At 41.8% G+C, this 25,237-nt stretch overlaps 1 protein-coding gene across 1 annotated transcript; it reads left to right on the plus strand.

Moving 5' to 3' along the window:
- The first annotated feature begins 19,619 nt into the window (after positions 1 to 19,619).
- On the plus strand, positions 19,620 to 25,129 carry cbx3b (chromobox homolog 3b). Its single transcript, XM_047340957.1, has 5 exons — positions 19,620 to 19,893; positions 20,320 to 20,460; positions 20,573 to 20,726; positions 21,139 to 21,308; positions 22,920 to 25,129. The coding sequence occupies exons 2-5, from the start codon at positions 20,321 to 20,323 to the stop codon at positions 23,038 to 23,040; spliced, it is 585 nt and encodes a 194-aa protein (XP_047196913.1). The 5' UTR covers positions 19,620 to 19,893; position 20,320; the 3' UTR covers positions 23,041 to 25,129.
- Positions 25,130 to 25,237: the final 108 nt, after the last annotated feature.

The following is a 25,237-nucleotide window of genomic DNA, read 5'->3' on the forward strand; positions in this document are numbered from 1 at the left end:
CCTGCTCTCCTTGACTCATCCAATTCTGAGAATAAATACTTCTTAAGACACCATCCATCTCCAGAACAAACTTCATTCCCTCGCCCTGCAAGATTTACCTCATGGGCAGAGTAAAGAATAACGTCCCCCTTTCTATTATACAACAACCGAGAAATTGTTAACTTTTCATCTCCTCTCGTCGTGGAGCTAAAAGAACAAAAAGCTCATCTGTTAATAAAAAAAAACACCAGTGAGAAAAACACTTGTGACCTGAAAAGTGATGTGAAAGGTTAACACGTCCACGGAGCACAGAGCGCAACAGAGAACACAGCCCCGGCCTCACAGAGAGCATATTGTAAAAGAGAATCTTTACATATTCATACAGTCTCTTTTAAACCATGTTATTCATCTGTGGAGGTTGTTTGAAGTTGATTTTAATAAGGCAGCGAGATGAGGCAACAACAGCAGCAGAAGTGTGTGAAACTCAGCTCAGGCTCGACATGCATGCAGCCGCCAGCTGCCAAGCCATCGCCAGAGTCGGGCCTTAATCTATAATTTAACATGGATTGAGTTTATTCTCCTCAGGGTCGATGATCAGGGGAGAGGCGGATGGTGAGAGGAGGGAAAGCCTTCCAACCTCATTTTTGATACAGGGCCCGACTCTGCCATCGTCTTTTGATCTCCCTCCCTCCCTCTCATTCTCTCCTCTGCTGTTTTTCTGTTTTATCTCCCTCACACACAAACACAATGACTCTCACTTCTCTTCAGCTGACATACTGTAATATGTGGACACACTGACAAACAGATGCAGAAAGACTGAGTAAAAAAACAAACAGCCGGGGGGGGGGGGACGTGTGTAATGTTTAATAACCTCTCAGATATTCATACAACTAGTTTGTATCCTGAGTCATTTCTTATGAGACGGAGGCTGAGAATAGAAACCAAACAACCTGCGATAACCTCTGAGAATGAGTTACGCTGAATCTATTAAACCCTGTGCGTGTAAACATAATTACAGTAATGAGATCATACTTTACCGCCGCTTTGCAAATCTGGAGGAAATGTCCTACATCCAATTTTAGAAGCCAGATTGTGGCGAGCGAAACTATGCAAATGTAATGGTGTGAAGTAGACTATAAATATTAATAAACACTCTCAATACTAATGGTAATACACCAGGAATAGCTTTGTTTGCCTCGTGATTACTTATTTTATTATGTGCATATATTTTTTATGATACGACACTGAAACTCTATTATGACTTTGAAATAAAAAAACAGATAGCACTGCACGGCCCTGCTCATGTTAATGGTGCAAGCAAGCTTAACAGCAGGAATAAACCAGAGCAGCAATAATTTTGCAGTTTATTGTGAACTCTGCCAATGAGGGTAATGTTTTCACCCCTGTCTGTTTGTTGGTTGGTTTGTTTGTTTGTGAGCAAGATTATGCAAAAATCATTTGACAGGGTATCACAAAACTTGGTGGAAGGATACAGTATGACTCAAAAAAGAACCCATTCAAGTTTGGTGTGGATCCGGATCAGAGGGAAGATCCAGGAATTCTTTTCATAAGTTTCTTTAATATTTTGGGATAAGGTGTTTTTCAACATATTCACTATTTCTCAGGGAATAATACATGGATCTTGACGAAAAAAATCCGGCACATGTGGGAACTGATATTTATGAGTGTTTGAAGTTTGCTGCAGCTTCAAGGGGACTGGTGGGCCTCACCGATCTTAACAGTTCTAGTGCTTTCAATCATCCATCCATTATCTTTACCACTTATACATTAAGGGTCGTGTGTAGGGGCTGTAACCAATCCCAGCTGAGATTAGGTGGGAGGGGGGGTACACCCTTTATAGACCACCAGTGTATTGCACTATATTGAAAAAGAACCATTCATTCTTACATTCACACAGAACATTGAGAACTCCACACAGAAAGGCCCTGGTCAGCCAACAGATTCAAACCCAGAACCTTCTTGCTATGAGGCAACAGTGCTAACCACTGCAGCACCGTGTCGCCCCCTGCTTTCAATAAAAACACATGATTTTCATCAGCAGATGGTGTTTGGAGAGTTGTCAAACTGCAGTTGCTCAAATTAGCATTTTATTCCCCAAAGTACTATAAGGATGTGGCCATAAATTTTGTTACAAAGTGAATTTTTGATAATTTTTGACAACATTTTATAAAACTCTCATCTTAACATCCATTTAGAAACTTTTCTGAAGCTCATCATCGTACATTTTATTCAAGCCTTTGATTATCATATTAGCAGAGTTGTTCTTGTCATAAATAAATTGCTTGGGTGGCAATAAACATGAAAATGATATGTACAAATTCTAATCGACACTATGTTTTGTTCATGTCAGCTGCTTCCAGACTCCAGCGGTTGAACAGATGATTTCCCATCTGCTCCCTGAGGATCCACCACAAAGCAAATTGTCAGTTTTTTGCAATAAAATATCTACATTAGGAGACGAAGGTGTGCAGGATGTACAGTTTGAAATGAGCCAGAACCAGCAGGAGGTTTTATTCATAGCTCTTTAGCGACAGTGGAATCGACCACTGTACTCTCACTGGGACCCAGATGTGGGTTTTGCGGAGACGAGACTCTGGAGAAAATGGAGAAAAGAAGTGAAGGACACGGCGTCACTATGAAGTATGAGTGAGTTTTAACCTCGTGATTTACTGTGGACATGAGAGGACCTGTTCTTCATCTCCGTGGGCAGAGAGAGAGCCACGGCCATCTTAAAAAAAAAGAAAGCAGCCTTTGAACATTTATAGCTTGTCATAATTTCACTCTTTCTCCAACTTAACGTCTCTAGATAAGCTGTCCAGAGCAGGCGCTCATGGCGGATTATCCCGACAGATAAATCAAGACGGGCTGAACTGTTTGACCTCTGACCCTGTAGTCACCTAGCAGCACGACCTTGATGAAGGTTCTAAGGGAAGAAATATACCTGGAATTCTTTTGTCTGTCCCGCACTGACCACATCAATGTGAATCCCATGTGTTGGAACAGGCTTTTTGCTGATGCCCGAAATGCCAAGGGCTGTTTTTCAAAATAAAGCATTCATGCGGCCTCTGAGTGCAACAGAGAAACTCGTCTCGTTTGAAGGTGCTCTCTCTCTCTCTCTCTCTCTCTCTCTCTCTCTCTTGGCGGTCACATGATGCAGAGCCTCAGACTCGGAGGAGATCGGTGCGTGTTTTCTCTTTTGCCATCGACTGCACTGCCTTGTCTGGCTGTCTGTCATAATCAAAGCATCCTCAGTGTTATGACATGGAGATGAATAATTGATTCATGCAGGCGGCTCACTGGTTATGTAATAAACCCACTGAAGCATCAGATCAAGAGTTCTGGTCTGACACTGTACTGAAAACTGAGACAGAAATTTTACAAGTACTCTCTTGTATTTGTTTTGTGTGCACTTAAATGAACGCCTGATGTGGGAATAATACACACACAATACATATATAGATGTTGAAGACAGACCATTACAGTTTTCCTTCTGTTAGTGAGACAACATTCAGACTAGGGCTACGTTGTAGCACTAACGGGCCCGAGCACAGGCATTTTGAAACCTGTTGCGTTTAGTGGAGACAGCGATCAATGACCAAGCGCACGTCTCCGCGTTGCACGCGTTTTGCGCACTGCGGCAAGGATAAACGCTTCACTTCCTGCGTCCGTCACGCGATGTCGATCCTTGCCTGCTAATTAGGGCCCGAGCACCTCCGGTGGGAGGCCCTATTGTATTTCGAAGGATTTGTATTTCCCTTTTGGGGCTTTCAAAACCCCAAAAAGTAATTGTATTCTGGAGTAATTTGAAATGGGCGTGGAAAAATGTTACTTTCGTACTTTTAGTTACTTTTTAGTTACTTTCGTACTTTTAGTTACTTTTTAGTTACTTTTGTACTTTCAGTTACTTTTGTACTTTTAGTTACTTTTGAGTTACTTTCGTACTTTTAGTTACTTTTTAGTTACTTTGGTAGTTTTAGTTACTTTTTAGTTACTTTTGTACATTTAGTTACTTTTGTACTTTTAGTTACTTTTTAGTTACTTTGGTACTTTTAGTTACTTTTTAGTTACTTTTGTACTATTAGTTACTTTTGTACTTTTAGTTACTTTTGTACTTTTAGTTACTTTTTAGTTACTTTTGTACTTTTAGTTACTTTTTAGTTACTTTTGTTTACATTTGAAAGACTATTGAATATTTCCTGGTCAGACTATCATGTGGGTTATTCTAGTTTGGTGGTAATAGATTCAGTATACTCACAGTATATCATGGTTGGTTCTGGAGTTTCTATCTATATAGGAAATGTGAATAATAAACAGGAAGATTAACATCATATATACATTTTATTCTTTTGTCTTTGAGGTTGTAAGTCTATTGCAGACAATGAAACAATTCAGAAACTGTGCATGAGGTATAACGAGATTTATAAAACTGACATCATCATCTTTAATGTTCTTGGCAGTGTGCAGTTCAGGAAAGTGTCTGATAAAGCTCACAAACAAATAGACACCCTGTCTTCCTGGTTGGCCTGAGACAGATCCCAGTTTACCAGTTTTCTAGTTCAAGTTTACATTTCAAGACATTTTTGCTGGGAGCAGTTTCCATTTAAAAATCAATCTTTGGATGCAAAGAGTTTTTCACTTGAGCCCCCGCTCCCCAAAATGTCTGTGCACGGCCCTGAGGAAACCAATGGGTACAGTAGGAGTCTTTGCTTAAGAAAATGAACGTTGTTGTGTAATTACAGGGCAGTTATCTAATCTGTCATAATTCAATATTCACTTTCATGATGTGGTGTGAATGTACAATTCAAAGAAGTATAAAGATGTTATAATATCAAATCCAACCCACCAGACACAGTGGTGGTCCAGGCGCTTGACGCAGGATCCACAGGTTCGACAGTGTCCGGCCCGCGGGGGTCGCATTGTTTTGCACACAGAGCATCTGCTCCACTTTTCTGTCAGGGCAGGAGGAGAGGAGGAGGAGGCCGCTGAGTGGATGGATCCATTAAGATGTGTAGAGTCCTTGTTCACCTCCTCACTCTGGCTGTGATAGGAGGTGGTGTGAAACCCTGGGCCTCTCTTGGTGTGAATGAGAGATCCGATGGTGAGGATCATCCCAGCAGTCACAGTGCACAGCTGCAGATGGCTGACGTCCCCACGCGGTAGAATCTCTGTGATGAAGAGGTAATACATGTAGGCCAGAGAGAACAGCGCCTTTTGTGTCTCATTAAAGGTCATACTTCTTCTAACCTGTTAAAGGCCTCATCCAGATCTTCACAGTCACAGCAGCATCCGTACTGGCAGATATCACACTCGCAGCAGCACATGGGATCATCTGGTTCCGGAGGCTTTAACTTCTCCCATTTCATTATGGCTTCCTGAAGTTCACAGGGCAACTTCGTTCTCTGGAGCGATGCACAAATGAACTACACCATTAAAACAAACTATTAGTGCAGGGAACATATCTATGGAAATGTACTGACAGAATCTAGAACACAAAAACACACACACACGATCTATAACTTTGAAAAAAGCACATATATACATACATATCAACATATATATAGGAGCAATTATCGTAATTATAGAGGGTTTACTTTACATCTGAATTGGCAGCAATATTTCATCTATCTTACTGTCTATAATGATATAAAACCACTTATCAATTAAAAGCAACTAATTAGGGCCTGAGCACCGAACGGTGGGAGGCCCTATTGATCGCTCTCTCCATCAATTATTATTATTATTATTATTATTATTATTATTATTATTATTATTATTATTATTATTATTATTATTATTATTATTATTATGTGCCTGAAACGTCATCCCGTACCTGGGATGTAAAATGAAAAAGTTTTTGTCTCTAAGAAATTATAATGTAAAGATGAAGAAATCTGCATCTGGATACAAACAACATATTGAGCGTTAACACACTTGATGCACAGGTGATAGTGTGGATCACCTGAAAAATGTGTAAACACAATATTTTGAAATAGTTTTTCAGCAATGTTGCTGCTCACCATTTTGTTTAGTTTTGCCTCCCTCAAGTGGTGAACAAGAGCACTGACATTTATTTTAGGAGGAGGTGAAGAGTAATTTCTATCAAAATACATGTGGATATCAACTTGAATTGGAAATAGAAAACTAATAAATAAAACCTTTTTTAAGTAACTGTGTGTGTCCAGCAACACAAAGTTGATAAGTTGAAAACAGATGAATTAATTAGATGGCAAAGGAGAGAGAGAGAGAGAGAGAGAGAGAGAGAGAGAGAGAGAGAGGGTGGAGCATGTGCTCTTGACCAATACCATGGATTTGATCATAGATTTGTGAGGGGAGAGAAAAGCGAGGGGAGGTACTGAGGGTCTCCCCCTGGTCCTGCTGACAGCTGGGACCGCCCCTCCCTGATGACAGGCCAGAGCTGGATTCCTTCAATGAAAAGCCCTTTGATTGTTGGCAGGAACTCCTCTGGTTTGGCTGAATGGCTGTCAGCTCTGTCAGGGTGATGGACGGGCGGGTGTTTCACCCCTCATAGAAACAAGCCCCCTCCAGCCAGACTCTAACTCTCAGAGAGCAGGACCCCTGCCAGTCAACTTCTAACCCCTTCTCGAACAGATGGAAACAAGCACAACTGAGTCGGAGGAGTGTAAAAGTGGTGCAAAGTCGGCCAGTAATTACCAGCAACAGGAGCAAAGCGAGGATCCTACGCAGAGTTATATCAAGGACAGAGAAGTTTTCTTGGACTTTAGTATCAGTGTTTAAACCCTCACATGAAATGTATCACTATGGCTCTGTATTTATAGAAGAGTATCATCATTATATCATACCAAACTCAGAAGAGCACATAAGGGCCAATAGTCCCCTTATATTCAATCAAGCTGCACACACTAAAAGATATCAGTCCCCTAAATATGATCATAATAAGAAGATCCATGAATTATTCTCCCGGAAATCAACAAAATAAATGTCAAAATTCCTTCGCCCTATCTTGCATTATTGAAGAAAGTGGTAAAAAAGGTCCTGGATCTGCCCCCTAATTAAGATCTGTAAGAAAATTGTATTGAACAAAACTGCATCCTTCCACCAAGTTTTGTGTTAATCTGTCCAGTAGTGTTTGCGTAATCCTGTCTACAAACAAACCACTCAACAAAGAAACGGACAGGGGTGAAAACATAACCTCCTTGTCAGAAGTTACCGCAGAAATGAAACACTGCAGAGAACATCTTCATATTCATCGTGTGTAAGAGTCTCGTTTTATTTACATGCTTGATTTACTGACAACTTCAAGGTTTTTATTTAAGGGATGAGAAACAGTTTTTTTCTCACAGGTTTCCGTCCGACTCTGGCGTCTCTTCTCCCTCAAAGCCCCTCTGCGACCGCAGTGTTTAGCTTGAGCTGCAGCCCCTTAATGCTCCATTATCAGTTTGTGTTCCATGACCAGACACACAAGTGCCAAAGCAAAGCAGCTCAGCTTCCCCCAGCCCTCACGCATCACTGTCTGCCTCTGAGAAGACATTAAACACTGCAAACGTGTTCACCGAGCTCAAACCCCAACCTCAGTCGGACGACAGTATTTCTCTTTCCTCTCCAAAATCACACAGACACACACTCAGAATACATCACTTCAACTGTAATTGTTTACACTGACTCCGTGCTTGAGCCCTGAGCTGCGCACCATGAATCACTGCTCACCACCGTCGGAGCGGGCCTCCACACCGAGGTGGTCCTTTCCGTGAGCGAGGCAGTGCCGGGTTTGTGTGGGCATGCAGCCAGCTCCGAGCTTCCAACATGTGAAGTCTAACAGGAAATCTCTGTCCACACGAGCCTCAGCCACCTGTCTATCTTCCCTCCTCTTTGACCAAAAGTTACTCTCCAATATTCTGGCTTTTCATAACGTGCTATTATAGTTATATAGCCTGCAATATATTTGATAGATGGACTTATCTCTACATGTATTTTTCGGGTTTGGCTAATATATATAAAAACCTTTGGATGGAACTGATGGTCTGGCCTTGGAGGCCCTGTGACTTTTCCTCCAGTGCTCTTTGTGGTATTTGTGATTTTTCTTAAGATTCATATTTTGGCAATTTTGCCTTTGTTTGATGGTTTAAAGTGCAGAGACAGACAGGAAACAAGGGGTGAGAGAAGGGGGCTAATTTGGGGGTGGTAACCAGAGGCGCCCGGACATACTTGGTGAAATACCATATCAATTATCTGATAGATTGCCATGAACATTCATAGTTACAAATATTAGATTGCTAACATATTAAACTGTGTTAAACAAAATGTCTGCTTATCATCAGCATGCTGGCGTCATAGACAGTATATAAAAATGGACGACACATCTGCACTTCTTCCTGTTGTAAAAAAATAAAGCCAAAATATCCTGGGTACGGGTGCTGCCATCTTGTGCTTTTGAGGTAATTTTGAGAGTCTGTGCAGCAGTGGTATCAACATCCCGCCGATACATGTGCTCAATCCATCGCAGGTTCGTCTCAGACATTTTTTCCCGTTTTTATAGCATCCAAAATAGCATAGCAGAAAAATCGAGTCTTGTAGTACACATGCTGCAGCTGCTACTCAAACAGGAGGTGAGGTAACTCTTGATACACATCTTGGAGCTTATATATTCAGAAAAACTTTCTATGAAATAAGATAATCATTTATTGATCCCCAATGATGAAAATTCAGGTATTACAGCAGCACAAATACAGATACATGTAAAAACAGAATCAAAAAAAAAAAAAAAAATAGAATAAAATAAAATAGATTAGAATAGAGTAGTGCATGTACAGAGAATTTACATAAGTTATTTTCTTAGTTCTGAAAAAGAACGAACCTTTATCTAATTTGTGGTTAAAAGAAAACATCTTTTCCCAATAGATCTTCTTCACAGCAGACAGATTTGTCATTGGAGGAAAATTATGGGTTTAATTAATGACATTAAAAAAGTTTAACCTTTCAAATGAGGAGTGAAACGTGTACAAGATCTCCAGCCACGTGTCTCTTCTCGGAAAACCAGGATGACTAAAAATCTTTACAGACATCGGTAATTACATTTGTGTCACCTTTTCTTTTCCCAGAATTACAGGTCAAACTGTCAGCTGTGAAAAAATGTGTGTTGATGGAGTAGTCTCAGCTGGCTTCCCTCTTCCAGGATTTCAATTCTGAAAATCTGTTGTTTGAACCGCAAACGTCTTCATTTTTCCACATGACTTCATGAATACAGAAATTCCAATGTGTTTACTTTCAACGTGCACGATTCACACTTCTATTCTGACTCAACAGACATCTGATTTCTGGTTTGACGATTGTCTCAGGTCTGTGTTTCATACTCTTAAAGAATTCAGGTTCAGCCTCAGCTTGCCCAAAACCTGTTTTTCTCTCTCTCTCTCTATCTCTGCTGGCAGCTGTGGCACTTTATTCATCGCTCTGAGTCAAGGTGACCATGGAGCCGCACTGTCAGGGTCCCAGTGTAACACAAGACTTCATCCTTGAGCGCTTTAGAAAGTATACAAATGATTGGCTGTTTATTTTTCTTAAGTTCCTTCTTGCAAGAGATTTATGTTGAGCATCTGTCAGCAGTGTTTTTCTGGTGAACGGTGCATCAGACTTGAAATAAGAAACGATCAATACAAAAATGTAAAGACATTGTGAAGATACATTGATTTAAATGTTCTCTTCTTAAAATGGATCAGCACTGTATATGTGATAGTGTAGAAATATTAATTTGAGGATAATAAAGGGCAAACAGCAGGAGTGAGAAATGGAAAATCCTAAATCTATAGGAGAGATATGTTGAAATACTCTTAAAATGCAGCCACATATTTCATCAGTGAAACACAAGTCAGAGAGGTCCTTTCTCTCGCTCGCACATAAATCTGTTCGGGCTCTTCCACATCATGAACATTGACTCAGCTCCCCCCTCGGAGATGGGGGAGGTGGGAGGGAATCTGGAGGTCTGAGAAACTCAAGACCTCATGGCAACAAACCACTCAGCCATCACAAGCACTTAAGGTCTTTTAAGAACGCTGCAGCGATGTTTACTATTGGCTCCGTCCGAACAAAAAGCCGGAGCCCTGGTGTCTCGGCGCTAACAAGGCCCTTCTGAAAGCAGGGGAGGAAATATAAGCCGGCCTGTGCTAGCCACTTCATTTCCTGGCTGGTAAGAGCCTGTTTCCTGTGCATTGGCCGAAACATGGCATTTAACCGGAGGGACTTGTCCCCCCCCCCCCGTGAGTCCCCGACCCCCACCCGCCTCCTCCATCTCAATTTTTGACTCTCGGCTGCAAACAATTTATTTTCAAGACTCAGTGAGTAACGGTTTCCAGATTAGCTACTGATGGGATTCAAATTGAAAATGACGTTTTGGAGGGAGGACAATGTAAATCAGTTTCATGACTGTCAGGTCCAGGCAGCGGTTCAGACCGAGGGAGCGGCTGTGGTTTTTCAGCGCTGGATTACCAGTGTGTGGAAACCAATGCTATATGGAAACAAATTTTCACACCCAGCAGCTATTTCACGGCAATTATAAAGCTGTCTGTTTGAGGAAGAGCTGTCTTGGCTACACACAGTGGTGGCTTTGATTTAAAGGACCTCAAACTTGTGAGTTTCAAAATTGTTCAAGGAAAATTCTAAAATTCTAGGAAATATAGTTCTTGCTGAGAGTGAAGGTGTCACTACACGTTAAGCCTCAGCCAGCAGCCAGTGGAGGCTGGTGTATGGTCGAAAATAACAAACCAATTTGTGCAACATTTTGAGTTGTCCGACCAAGTTGGAAGCCAATAGTTATTTAATATGTTATTTCGAATGGCAAAAGGTGAGGTAAAGTAGGATGAGACAGGAAAAAACCTAAACATACTCTAAATCATAAACTGTATACAAGGATAACTCTTTGGATAACAAGTCTTCATTAAAATGTCTTAAAACTCATTGATCTATGTTATATATGTTGTTGACTTGTGTACCTTCATTATCATAAATCTTTCCAACAATGTTCCAACCCCGAAAAATTCAAGGTAACAGGACGCTTCATTTTGGCCACCTTTAATTGCTTTATATCTTCTTCACACTGGGCAAAGGGTTTGTTTGTATTGGTCCCTCGTTATTGCAACATGAATAAAACTCGATATGTTCCCTCATCCGTGAACATGATTTGTCAGGTACTTATTCATCAGCAATAGTGGTGAAAACAACAACTCCCATGATCCCACGCTTTTGATTAAGAGAAACTTAGCGGCCAAACGTATATACAATTTTTTTATATTGTATGTTTAAATAGACGGGACAAAGAGAGCTTAAGTGAGAGTTTAAGTTCAAACCCCTCCAACTTTATCTGATCCACAGAACTGGCCAGTGCCTGTGTGAAATGGGGGCTTGTCACTTTTTTAAAAGTTTCAGACATAAATGGACACAGCCCCGAAAATCCAAAAGTTGTTACTTCAGACAAGCACTTCTGTTGGATTGCACTGGTGCCTTTAGCTTAGCACAAAGAATGGACATGTGGGGAAATCCTTTTACTTTAATCCATCGTCACATCGAACTCCTTCATTGACTATTCCTTTGTTGGGTTTTACTCTCGATGTGATAATGAAGCTATGGCTATGGCTCGGGAAATAAAGTGGGTCGTCCAATGCCTAGAATGTCGGTGGTTCGATCCTCCAGTTCACTTTTTGAGCAAGATACTATATGCTGGGTTGATATAGTAAAGGTGCACCATATAGTGCCACTGTATGAATGGGTGTGAATGGGTGTAAAGTCAAATAAATACAGTCCATTTAGTTCTTATACAGTTCTTATCATCAGAAGTTCAGATGGAGCCGTGTGGCTGCAGGTTTCACTTTCACCCACACAGCGTCAAGCACAGTCAGGCACTTGTCATCGCAGTTTTCCAGCTATGAACCTTTTTATAATTTTATTTTCAACTGTACGTATTCAAAAAACAAATTCAATTTCTCAAACCGGACTCAAGTGTCTTAAGCCAAAACTAGACATTTCACAGCTTGGAGTGGAGTATCAGTTGCAGCGACCTGTCTTCATCAATTATCCAGATTTCACCACAGTGTGTTGTGGGCCTTTGTTCGGAGCAGGCAGGGTAATTACTGGCAGGACTTGCTTAAAGCTGTTATTTTCCAGATGGCAGGCAGACAGGCAGGACTGAGGAGCTGCTTAGTCCCCCCATGTGCTCGCACTGGAGCCCATACAGTGAGCACTTAGCCCTCAGATGGCATGAACCTGCAATTGGTTTGGCTGAGCTGAAATGGGTCATGGTCAAAGTAAATTTGGCTTAGGAAGAAAAGCTCCAGATTCCCGGGTCCAGGAAGCGAACGCTCTGTATTCAAGGGAAAAAGCTTGTGTCCAGACCCGTGCGGATCAGACACAGGCTCCATCTGCACATGGACCAGTTTCCTGCAGCGAGATTGGGGGTGGGGGTGGGGTGGGGGTAATGGAGGTTTTAAGGGGTTGAGTCCTGATTGGATGTGGAGCAGATCTGAAGGTAAAAGTGTACAGCTGGGAGAGAGGAGCAAAAGGTCAACAGACTGGATTCGGTGGTTTGCGGAGTTGCGCCCGACGAGAGTCGACAGTCGGCAGCTGCACAGTGACAGGGAGATTTACCAAGGCAAAGGTCTTCTCAACACTCAAGGTTGAGATACTGCTCGGCTGTCTGCGTGCTGAAAAGTCTACTATGCGTCTTGGTTATTGTTTATAGCCTTCACATTTATATGATAAATACACGCAGGATATATCACATGCACGTCAATCTCAACCCAGATCTGGAACGTGAGGGTGGTATCAATCTTCTCCTCGGACCCTGGATAAGAAAACAAATTTCTCAAAGTGCTGAGCTTTTCTATTAGAACAACTCCATTGAGGACTCGAGGCTTTGACTTCACCCCTCCCAGCAGGTTGAGCCGAGTCAAGAGAGAGTTGGGTTGTTTGGGTTCATCGGATGGTGATGGGCAGCTGTGAAAGGGAACACTTAACACCGAGAGAAGCCGAGATGGAAGGGGATGTTTGACAAAGAAAGCAAACAATCTCCCTGCAGACAGCAGCAGTCACTGCTTTGTGTCTGACCAGTGGAGAGCAATCAATCAAAAGTCAATTATGGTGAATGTGTGTCTCAGATTACGCCACTAAAATCAATGTTTTTTATTAACTGCCATTAAAAAAATACTGGTGCACAGTCTGAAGCTGTCTGTTTGGAATGGGCTGCTTGCTTGGCCTGTGGTCATGCTGGTTGCAGCTTTCGCTCTGAAACTGCAAAAGTGAGCTATGATTCTGTTTTTTATAGTCAGAGGTTTTTTTATGAACTGAAACTGAACTGGTTTTTATTACTGTTCACGTGTGTGGCTTGTATATAAGTTTGAATGTTTTACTCCACTGATTCAATCTTTAGACCCAAACTCACAATTTTTCAAAACAAAAGCTCTGTAATTCCGCTTAGTACAAAGCATTGCAGTAACAAATCGAACATTGTGCTTTTACTTTGTTGAGGAAAGAGGAAATTACTCTAAGAATGTCGGCGATCAGCACCTGTGTCTCTGGTGAATGTCTGTGTCACTCGTGATGTGGTGACATCAAAATAATCAAATTCCCAAAAAGTCTGATATTATTGGTAAGCCCCAGTGACTGCAAGGCGCTCTTCGCCGATTTGTTCATAATTTATTATTCTTGAGTGTATCACATGTCCAAATCCAAAGAAATTCAACGCTGCACTTCCCTGGGCCCTTAACAACACACATGTCAAGTGTGAAGCCAATGAGTTGAACAGTTGGTGAGATATGCGTTCCACATACAAACAGACAGACGTTTCTGAGATTTGTAGATTACTTTTGGATCAAAGACATTCAACTTTTCAGGCACAATGAAAAACAGCCGTATGTTAAGTTGCATGGAATCTCGGGTCTTGCAGTTAATTGAACGTCACCTTAAAGTTATCAAAGCTGGAGTTAGACAAGCTGAACGATATTAATTTCATGACATTCAAAGGAAAAGGAGGGAATAATTACTTTTTCCCTGTAAAAGCTCCAGACAAAAGCTGATTGACACGTTCCCCCATGTCCCTCTGAAAGTACTTAACTTTACTCACGTTTTACTCTCTTGCCCCGAGTCAACCTGCTCCATCAGCCACTAAACTCCACAGAACAAAAACACCCACGCTGAGGAGAGAAAGAAAAGTCAAACAGGGAGAGACGGGGAGAGAAAGACGATGCTGAGGACGGGAGGGGGAACTCGATTTTTTTTTAGGTTCAAAGACGATCTTTCTCCCTTCCACTCTTCTCCATTCACTTTGTGCCACACTGGCCCCTGGGGGGAATGGGACTTTGCTTGTCACTGGTGCCATTCACCTGTCAGTCAGTGTGATACAGGATCCTATACGGGCTCCATGAGCGGAAACTCCCGGCCAAGAGCGACACGAAGTCAGCACCTGTTTGTGCCGCAACAAAAACCGAACTGTCGAAAAACCGAAACATCTTCTTCCTCGGCCCACAACAGGAAAAAAAAAATATTTTTCATGTTCATCAGAAAACTCTTGTTGATTGATCATTTGTTCTCCTAGTGCACAGAGTCCAGTTCATGTTTGTCTATCAGTTTGGTTATGATTTTGCAGTTTGTGTAAGAAAGTCATTAATGTCAGTATAATGATGATTCTACATAAAGACTCTCTGGTGGGAATAGACTCTGTTTCTTGAGCATTATAGTTTCAGATAAATGATGGAGAGGAAAGACCCTGTTCCAATTTGGTGATGAGCAATTAGGCCATTACGGTAATATTACCTTGATTAATACATCGAGCAACTGCAAATAACTGATCTCTTTCTAAAATGGCACATGGTGAACACATAAAGCAGGATCGCTTGGAGGAATGAAAGTCAAAGCAAAGCAGATCAATGATTCTTTGTACTTCTGTTTCGCTTTATTTATCTTGCAGCAATTCATTGTTTTTGTGAATTCAGCTTTTACGTGCAGAACATTCGCTTATAAAATAAAATCAACTCTAGCTAAACACAACAGTAAAATGTAACTTACATATGTAGGGATCAGTATTGATAATAATTATATTAAATAATGCAACATTCACCAAACCACTTTTGTACCACAAAACCTTTTGAAACTTGAAACAATTTAGTGATAAATATGTACTTTAAATTTAGTAATATTTTAAATGCAGTACTTTTTACTTTTGGATAATATGATTTGTCTATGGGTGTTTTTGTCAATGTTTTCCTTTATGTGGTTTAGGAGATTATTCAGAATGACACCAAAATTCAATTACGTCCGTTTTTTGTCCTCATTGTTCATTTGATGACTCTCTTTAAAACAAATTATCCCTTGGAGACACTGAAGCTCTATTTCTCTCTCTACTACACATCATATGATCCCGACCCAGAGTACTCATTCCTTTTCAGAGCTTTTTCTGGGTCCCCAAACTCTGGAATAACAAACCTGCTGAGATAAGATCTGTTACATCACTTATTGTTTTGACATCCCTTCTCAAATCATTTAAAAAAGGAATCTTACCATATGTTTTGTTGTTTTTATCCTTCGTAACTTTGTTTAAAAAGTGTTGCACAAATAACTCATATGCTCTCAGTAGCTGTTAATATTAAATTCATTGTACTCATCAGACTTCATGTTGGTGTTGAGTAAAAGAGACAATGTTATTTCAAAGCTCTATACATGAGGATTTATGGTTTAAAAATTTAATTAATCTTAGAAGTCTTCTGATGACAAGTAGTGAAACTCTGAAGATATGATCCTATTGTGTAAATTCCATGTGACTTTAAAGACACTGAGACATTTACCCCCACCCCCTCCAGCCCTCCATGCCAGAACAAAGTATAGAATAACTCAGAGAAAAGCATCTGGGGCACTTTAGGTGTTCTGAAACAGGAGACAGATTTCCGCAAGCAATCCCAGTCTGCTGTCCCACGTCCTCTGGTCCTCATGAAAAGTCACTTTTCTCTCTGCCACTACCACACACACACACACACACACACACACACACACACACACACACACACACACACACACACACACACACACACACACACACACACACACACACACACACACACACACACACACACACACACACACAGAAGACATGGACTGCACTGGAGCCAGATTGACTCAGCATGTGAGTCTGAATTTGATCTGAAGTCAGCGTGTGGAGCTAATGACGATGCAGAGGCCTCCTGTAGCGGTGGCAGAGTTGCTTGTGTGTCTGCGTCACATGTGTGAAGGACCTCTCAGAAAACTCTTTTTAAGAATGCTGTCAATCAATGACTCAATCGGTCAGTAATGAGCACATGTAAATTGCTCACCCTCCAGACCAGCCATCAATATTCCTGTTTCTCTGAACACTGCTCCTTACACAACCTGATCAACGCTCGGTAAGAATAACAGGTCTGACGTGAATGTCCTCGCCCTGGCTGTAACTCGAGAGCCTCGGGGTGGTACTGAGGGAATGCTAGGGGCCCTCCATGTGAAAAGGGTCCAGTCAGGCTTGGCCTGAGCCGCACAGACCACCACTCTCTCCATCCACAGCCCCTCACAGCGGGATCCAGCCATCTGGACTCATTTCTGCTCCGACAGGGTGGCTCTCAAGGCCCATCTGTATGAGGGCTATACACTCACAGTGGGCCCCAGGAATGTGCCTGTCTGGGAGGGAACTGTGGAGATTTAAGGGATGACGGTAGAACGCAATATATCTTTTCACCCTGCACTCTGGAGCATGTCATTTCATCAACATCTGTATTTCATTTTTAGTATCCTGGATGACCGGGTTCAGTCAGTTTGGTTTTAGGCACCAAAAAAAGGCTTCAAATCACTTCATTATTGGCTGTGGTTGTGACGTTGAGGCTACAAACACACGCACAACATAAAAAACATTTTATTAAGCGAATTCCCTTAAACTCCATCTCCTGAAATCCAGGTTGTCATTGAAACATTAAAATTGCTGAGTTATTTGTCTGTGTTGAAATGGTTATTCAGGGTTTTTATAGTGATTAAGATAAATTAAACTGCAATGTCTCTGGTTGAATTTTCTCTTTAACAGTGTTTTTGTTGTTCACTCTTTCCTCATATTAATTGGCTTTATGTTCAGTGTTGGCTTATCTAATAAAGGTGAAAACACCATAACAAAAGTTGTGAATGTAGAAATTATAGTAGTCTCAGGTCTTTGCTGTGTTTTGTTCCCAAGTTGAAATAAATTACTTGGTTTTGATACCGAAAAAAGCAGTGTATCCAGACAGGACATGGCGATACTAGAACTGAAACTAAAACCCCTATCTTTAACTACTAAACCTATCTATCTATCTATCTATCTATCTATCTATCTATCTATCTATCTATCTATCTATCTATCTATCTATCTATCTATCTATCTATCTATCTATCTAACTACACTGCTAAGTAAGCAACCTGACAACCTCAAAGTTGCTCCTACTAATGTGTAGTTATAGATATAACATAAGTACAAAATATCTAAATCTATACATATATCATGTTATATAGGTAAATAATGGATTGACCACTAATAAAGTCATCTTATAAACCCTTGATAAAGAGTCCCTTATTAAAACCTCCACTCTGGCAGTCAAAACCAATTTTTAGAAACGTTTTTTCCAGAACTAAACTGAAAAAATACATTGTTTTAAAGTTTTCATAAATGATCAGTGTTCAGAGGAAAAGATGCAAAAGCGTCATAATAACTGATATGTTGCAAGGAACAACATGTTCATTTGAGGCGAGAGCTCCTGAGAGCAAAGACAGAGAACGGAGTTTAGTTCTTGAGACCATTTTCACCAGTGTTAATAATTAATCACAGATGAAAACAGCAGCTCGACTACTTTATCATAGAGAACATGTGACTCCTGTGCATCATACAACAGTCTGCTTCCTACGTGAGGTTTCCTCTGCACATGGGAGTGAAACAGAGCACATGTGGCACCTCTAAATGACCACACATTGATTTGCAACTTGTATATGAAGGAACCTGTGTCGCCTCCCTGCTGAGACTGTGATCAATGAGGTTTTTCTCTGAAGGACGATCCACACCACATTCATCTTCCGTGCAGGCGTCTGGCAGCCTTTTCACCGAAACCACATTTAATCACATCCCCAGGGCCTCCCTTGTGTTTTCTCATTGAAAATTAATCTAAGATATTAATTCCCAAGACTGAGGCAGATCACCACGTGCTGCTTGTACTGTGGGCATGCCTGTATCTGTGTTACAGTTTCATGGTGCTGCTATGGTGCACCACGAGTGCATTTCATGAACAAATGCACCCGGTGTTTCATAATCCAGCCTTGAGGATGAAATGGTATCAGAGACAGCCGTGCATCAGTGGCAGCTACGATGTGAATCCACCTTGTAGTTGCACAAAGCTTTTGTTCTGCTTTCCAGCATAAATCCATTCTCATTAGTTCACTGGGGTGCAGGAGCACTGGGCTTCAGGCCCTGGGAGTCCAATACAAGCGGGCAGCGACCCCTAGTGGTGTGTGTCTACACAACAAAGTGGAACCACTGGAGGAAACAATAGTAAATTTGTTCAAGTGGGAGGGTCTGTTAGTGCTTCTCAGTTGGCCAATCCGCAGCTTTGGAGCCTGTCATTGGCTAAAAGGGGACTGTCAATCAAATCCTCCAGAGGCAGTTTTTCTGTGACGTCCTCAGTGTGTTTCAGGAGGCGGTGGAGAACAGAGCTACTCCGTGAAAACAATAATGTTCCTGCAGGAGCAGAATGATTTTAAGATGAAATAAAAGTAGGAATACCACAGTGCAGAAATACTGCATTACAAGTAAAAATAAAATTTAATTAAATAAAAACATTGTCAGAAAAATATACCCACACTAATTATGAAAAGTAATATTTTTAATTGTTTTGGGCAGAATTGCACCAGTCTACACAATATTATTTACATAATATAGTTATGCTTATAGAATTTAATTAGGAATGCATGATGATACATTTTAATATTTTAATAGGAGACGATTTTTAAAATTGTTATAACAAAACAACATATTTTATTATTATCATAGTAGATCATGGTCTTCGCCACAAAGTCAATAGTAGCTATAGTGACTAAATAAATGTAGTCGAGTAAAAGGTTACCTAATACTTTTTCACTGAAAAGTAGTGAAATTAATGTGCCAATTAAAATAGCATAAAAAAAGTAAAGCAAAAGTAACCAAAAGTTGTATTTTGAAAATATAATATAACACGATATAATATAATATAATTACAATTGTATCCTTGAGGCTCATGCATCGTATATCATCTGGCAAATAAAAAGGTGATCATATCGATTATTATTTCTGATAATGTTTGTTTGTTATTTTGTTTCATTAATTGATTATTTTTTGGACATTCCGGGGTTTTGCTTACACTCTGATGTGTGTTTAAACTATGGAGATTAAGAGGTAAATAATAATAAATATCCGGCTCCGTATGTGTTTGACAGTGAACTAAAACATCAGCCCGTCTGGAGCGGTGTTCGATGCCAGGCTCACAGTCCGCTGTCGTTCCCCTCTGACGCCCTTGGGTGGCGGGCCTGTTCCGGACGGAGCGCACTGCTCTCTGATTGGCCGCGGCGGCGTGCGCGTCCCCGTCGTCTCCTCCCGGTTTTCCTGGCATGACCTTTTCCCTTGGCAACCACTTCCTCCGAGCATCCACGGCCATCTTTAATTTCCAGCCATTCATGAAAAAGTTGCCTCGCTCATGTAAACACGCCGAACGGACGCGGTTTACGCACGAAGCGGCGGCACCGACCCACGGCGCGGTGTGTGTCTGTGTGCGTGTGCGTGTGCGTGAGTGCGGTTCCCAGCGAGCAGCGGCACAACCCGAGCAGAGCAGCAGGCTGTGACCCGCAGAGACCAAAGTGAACACCGAGAGCGTACGTGCCACATTGTTCCTTCCTCCGCCCTGTGCGTTACACACACACGTCTCCTCTCGTGTGTTCGTATGTTCTCTGCTGAACTGTGCGAGCACACGTGTGTGTGTGTGTGTGTGTGTGTGTGTGTGTGTGTGGAACAGTAACGTGTTGCGTGTGCGTGTGAGACAGCTGCGTGTTGTGCTCCTGATCCGAACAGCAGGTGGAGCGCTATAATAAGCGATCATTGTGTGAAGGACACAGCAGCAGAGCCGTGTTGTTATTGTGCAGCTGCAGGGACAGTGAAAGTGCATCAGTGTGGAGGTCAAACTGAGAAATAAGACCCTTTCTGTTGTGTTGCCAGTGTGTGTGTATGTGGGTGGGTGGGTGTGTGTGTGTTGTGTGACAGTAATATGAGCTGGCTGTCATGCTTGTTTTGTTCCCTGGCAGGATGAGAAAGAAGCAGACTGCCAAACAGAGGAAGACTGAGGAGACTACAGTTGTCCAGGAGTTTGTGGTGGAGAAGATCATTCGCCGCAGGGTCTCTGACGGCAGAGTGGAGTACTTTCTGAAGTGGAAAGGCTTCACCGAGTGAGTGAGGTGCCGCACAATCACACACTTGCCTCCTCACAGCTTTTGCAGTTGATGGTTGAGAGTTTTTGTTTTGTTGTTTTTCCTTCTCTCTGTCGTCTTTCCAACACAGTGCAGAGAACACTTGGGAACCCGAGGACAACCTGGACTGTCCCGAGCTCATCAATGAGTTCCTGAGAAACGCCCTCCATCTCTCATATGAGAATGAGGAAGAGCACAGCGAGTTCATTCCCAAAGAAGAAATGACAGAGCAAGAGACGGAAATTGTGAGTATGTGAGGAATGCAGTGCCGGCCTGTCTGTGAGTGCAGTTGTTTTCCATGTTATTTACGGAGCGTCTGCACCTGAATCTGTAAAAAGGAGGAACATGATTAGAATCCCTTTCTTGTTGAGCACAACAAAAGGTTCATAGTTGCAGTCTTTCTCTATTGTTGTCTTGAAATCAAAAGAGGATGCATCGGAGTCCAGTGAAAACATGTTGGACGATTTCATTTCTGCTTTTTTTGGTAGATTTAAGTAGGAAACCAAACGGCATGTGTCGGTGATTAGTTTGGCAATACCCCTGAAAGTGAAAGCACTAACATTTCCTCTTTTCTCAATGGGGTATACAGTAAAACTAATGCTCATGTGGCCTCGGTGTTTTCCTGTAACCACTGTACTTTTGTCCTTCTCCCTGCAGTCCTGCTTGCAGCCTCAGCAGCAGGCCTGCACTCTGCAGAGCGATGGCGACGTCCTCGAGCCGAGCGACGAGCGTTCAGATTCCCCCGCCAACCTCGGCACTTACCTCGAGCCCGAATGCATCATTGGCTCCACAGACAGACAGGGAGAGCTCATGTTCCTCGTCAAATGGTAACTCCTCTGCTTCCCCTTTTCCTCCCGTCCTTGAGCGAGCGCCGGCGGTTTGGTAAATGTTTGCGTGGTGGTAAAAGTCGCACTTGTTCTGAGGGGAGAAGCTTCAAACTGCACTTGTTCAGACAAAAACATCCACGTGTCAGATTTGTGCTGTTGGCATTGAGTAATTGAGCCACTTGCCAAACGTGTAGTGTGAAAGTATCATTTACTGAAAGTTAAGTCAACATTTGCAACCTGACTAAACATTTCCCAGATTCAAAAGCAGATTATCAGGGTTTCCAAGGGCTCTTTAAATTTGAATTATCTGAATTTTGGGCCTTTAACGTTAAGGTAGGACTTAACGCTACTTCTGTCACATTTTAAAGTTTGGTTTTAGAAGATGACTGTGCTGCAGTTCACTCTCAACAATACAGATATTAGCATGTTGGAATAAAACTACAAACAAGACTGTAACTGATAACGGAGTCGGCAGACATCCCAGTCAGAATTTATCCTAGTACACTCTGCCTGGCTGTGTGGATACCTACTGTCTCTGTCTGTAGTTTGCGAGCTAACGTGGCGTTTCGAGTGTTATTCTCTAAAAGGCTCCTTCACCTTATCTTCAATTAACAATTCTGTGACTCCGGTAACTGACGTATTTGAAGTAGATCGTAAATCTCGTTCATTATGGTCTTCAAAAAGTCTTCGATTTAACCTCCTGTAACCTGCAGAAACCCTGATTATGGAGAACATCTCCACGCTGAATGTGTTTGAGGACGTCATCACACTGAAACACATTCAAACCAGTGTATGTGACTGGCAGACTGCAGATTTACAGTTCACGAGTCGTGGGAAGAACTGCACAGCTAGTCAAATAATGGGTTTTCTACAAGATTTGTTAAGTTGGAAAAAAGGAACACATGACACTGTTTGCGAAATCTCGAAACTAAAACTTTATACCAGAAATCTGCTGAATAAAAAGGAAGTGGCGTGCATGGAGGATAGGTGTTCATAGCTCGACTTTTGTCAAAACACAATGAAACATCTGGTCATGTGCGGCATTGGCCAATCAGATACATGGATGCAAACGTTTTTTTATAAATGTCTTCGCAATGTGAGGTATTTATTCGCCGTATACCTGGTGATCATTGCAGAGAAAGATGATCTGATTGCACTTTGATAACTTTGCAGCATCGTAAAAATCCACTGCTCATTGTATTATAAACCACGGTGCAGTGCTTCTAACACGTGGATCTGTTTTTCACGTGGCACCTGAAGCAACATGCCCGCACCAAACAAAGCATTATGGGAAGGTCCAGTGCTTCGGAGCTCGATCTGTACAAGATACAGTTTAGAGAAATTCCTTTAACATCTATTGCCCCAGACTTTGAGGAAATGGAAAACTAAATAGCTGCGTTACCTCTTGACGTCGGAACAACCGTAATTAGATATTTCACTGGCTGTGCTTTCAAAAAAATATGTGGTCCAGTCGTCTTCTTAGCCGTGCCTTCACAATAACCTATTCTAAATTGGCAGACGTGTGTGTTGCTGCTGAAACATTTTACATACATAAAAAATAGGTGGCGGCCGTTTTTTAATGTTTTCCGTCTGCCGTGTGTTTCCCCACAGGAAGGACTCCGATGACGTGGCCCTGCTGCCTGCGCGTGAAGCCAGCGCCAGGTGTCCCCAGGTGGTCATCGACTTCTACGAGCAGAAGCTGACCTGGCACTGTGGAGAAGAGGAGCCGTGAAGCGCGCGCGTGTTAGCGTGTTTGCGGGTGTGTGTGTGTGTGTGTGTGTGTGTGTGTGTGTGTGTGTGTTTGTTTTGAGTACGGAGGAGAACTGGTAAACGGCTGCGTTCTCACCTGAAGCTTAGTTTAACCTCCATCCAGTGTCCTCCTCCAGCTGACATTAGAAGCACGCTGTGTGAAATTGCATCCCGCTGCAGGTAAGAGTTTCGGAATCTGTCGGGTGGAAGAACCTCAGCGGGGACGGATATTTAGGGCTCTCTGTCCCGTGGTGCTCAGCAAGGTCACTGTGCCTTTGTGGAGACTGTGATGGAGACTTAAACTAACCTGTGTGTGAAGAGCAGCCGGTCTGAGGTCAGACTAACCTGTAGCAGCTTTGGTCATGTGTCATCATGTAGCCGACACAATCACTGTGGACATGTGTTTTGTTTTCAAGACTACTGTTATATAGTAATTTAGTATCTCTAGTCCTCCACTGGGAGGGGTCCCTGGTTTAGTGTGAGCGTTTTATCTTGTATAGCGACACTTTGTAGGCAGAGTGAACTAACTGTTGTCCGATCTGTACCTCCAGTGCACCTAGCTTAGGTTGGATTGTCTACACTAGAGCCCGGCTGACATGGATGTTTGGAGGCTGATGCCAGTAACGATATTGGTGTGTAAAAAACAAAAAAGTTCAGTATTGATATATTGGCCTACATATATATTTTGGCAATGATCCCTTAAGGCTCATTTATGCTCAATGTTAGATATGTGTACGAAACACAGACCGAGCCGTCAGTCTATACTCTGCGTTGATTTCATCTGTATTTTTTACTTGTGAAAGCTTGAGGATACAGACGAATCAAATGAAAAGGAGCAGTACCACCGGGAATCATAGGGGGGCGGTGTAGCCAGTAGCTTAAGCAAAAGAGGGAAGAGATTTCAACAATGACAGAACTGAGGAGGTGTTAAGAAACTACAGGCGTCTAAATGATGTTACTTCACCTGGGACAAAAGGGCAAAGAGCTACTTTTACCTCTTCAGACCTACGTTATCTCAATTTTCTCCCTCGTCGCCATGTTTGTTGTTGTCAGAAACTCTGCACTGCCCTCTAGTGGATGCATTGTCTAACCACGCCAACATAAAGGACACACGGAAATAAGTGGGCTGTGAAGGTTACGTCGTTTGAAACGGACTTATCTCTTTTCATACATAAAGGCAGCATAAATGAGCCTTAATATGTCACTATGACAAAGAAATGTCACTGAGGCTTGATATTTTAAAATTTTACTTACAATTTTGATATAAATAACTATAAATACAAAGAAAACACGAATACAACCAAATAAATACAACTTGAATTAAGAACAAAATAATGATAAACTACAGATTGTTTTGGACACACTACATTATGATATTTCCAACAGCCATAGGGTTTTTCAGCGTAGTTGTTTCTGTAAAATGAAAGTTTTAATGATGTAGCATATCGGCAAAAATGATTTCTGAATGTCCGTGAAAGGCTCATATCAGCCGTTGTTTTTTATCAACAAACAGATTAATCAGTCGGGCTCTAACGTACATATTGTTTGAACCTGTATTGTGTGAGGTGTTTGTAGCCATGTTTTATACTGTGTCTCACTGTGTCTCACTGTGTCTCTATGACCCCTGTGGTTGATGTTTTAAACATGTATTTTAAAATGTGCCCCACCAGAAAATGTCCCAGATCAGCTGCTATGAAACAAATGATCTCACCTCTGATGAATCATCAAAAGTTGTTTTTATAAAGGAATATTAGGTGCTTTTAGACAGAGGGAAATCCAGGCAATCATTATATACATTAGATAAATGGTGCGCCTAATGATGACTAAAACGGATTGTTAAATGTAGCACTTTAGACGTGAGACTGTCCACTGGTGGAGAGCATTGTCTTCCAGTAATTCCACAGGCAAGGACACGAAACCTGTCTCCTGACTCGACATATCTCCCATCGTAGTTATGGGACACTCAGCTGAACCTTCGACCTCCTAAAACTCACCTCCTACTGTAACTACTGTAACTGACCATAGATCTGTGAAGTCTCTGTGAATAAAGGAAAACATTTTGTGACACTTTCCTTTTTGTTTTTCTCTTTTTTTCCATGTTTTTCAAATGTTAGATTATTAGATTATGAAGTCAAAGAAATTATCAGAAAAATTGGTAAAAGGGGAGGGGCTACTCACAG

Source organism: Hippoglossus stenolepis, chromosome 8 (genome assembly GCF_022539355.2).
Source record: "Hippoglossus stenolepis isolate QCI-W04-F060 chromosome 8, HSTE1.2, whole genome shotgun sequence".
NCBI lineage: Eukaryota > Metazoa > Chordata > Actinopteri > Pleuronectiformes > Pleuronectidae > Hippoglossus > Hippoglossus stenolepis.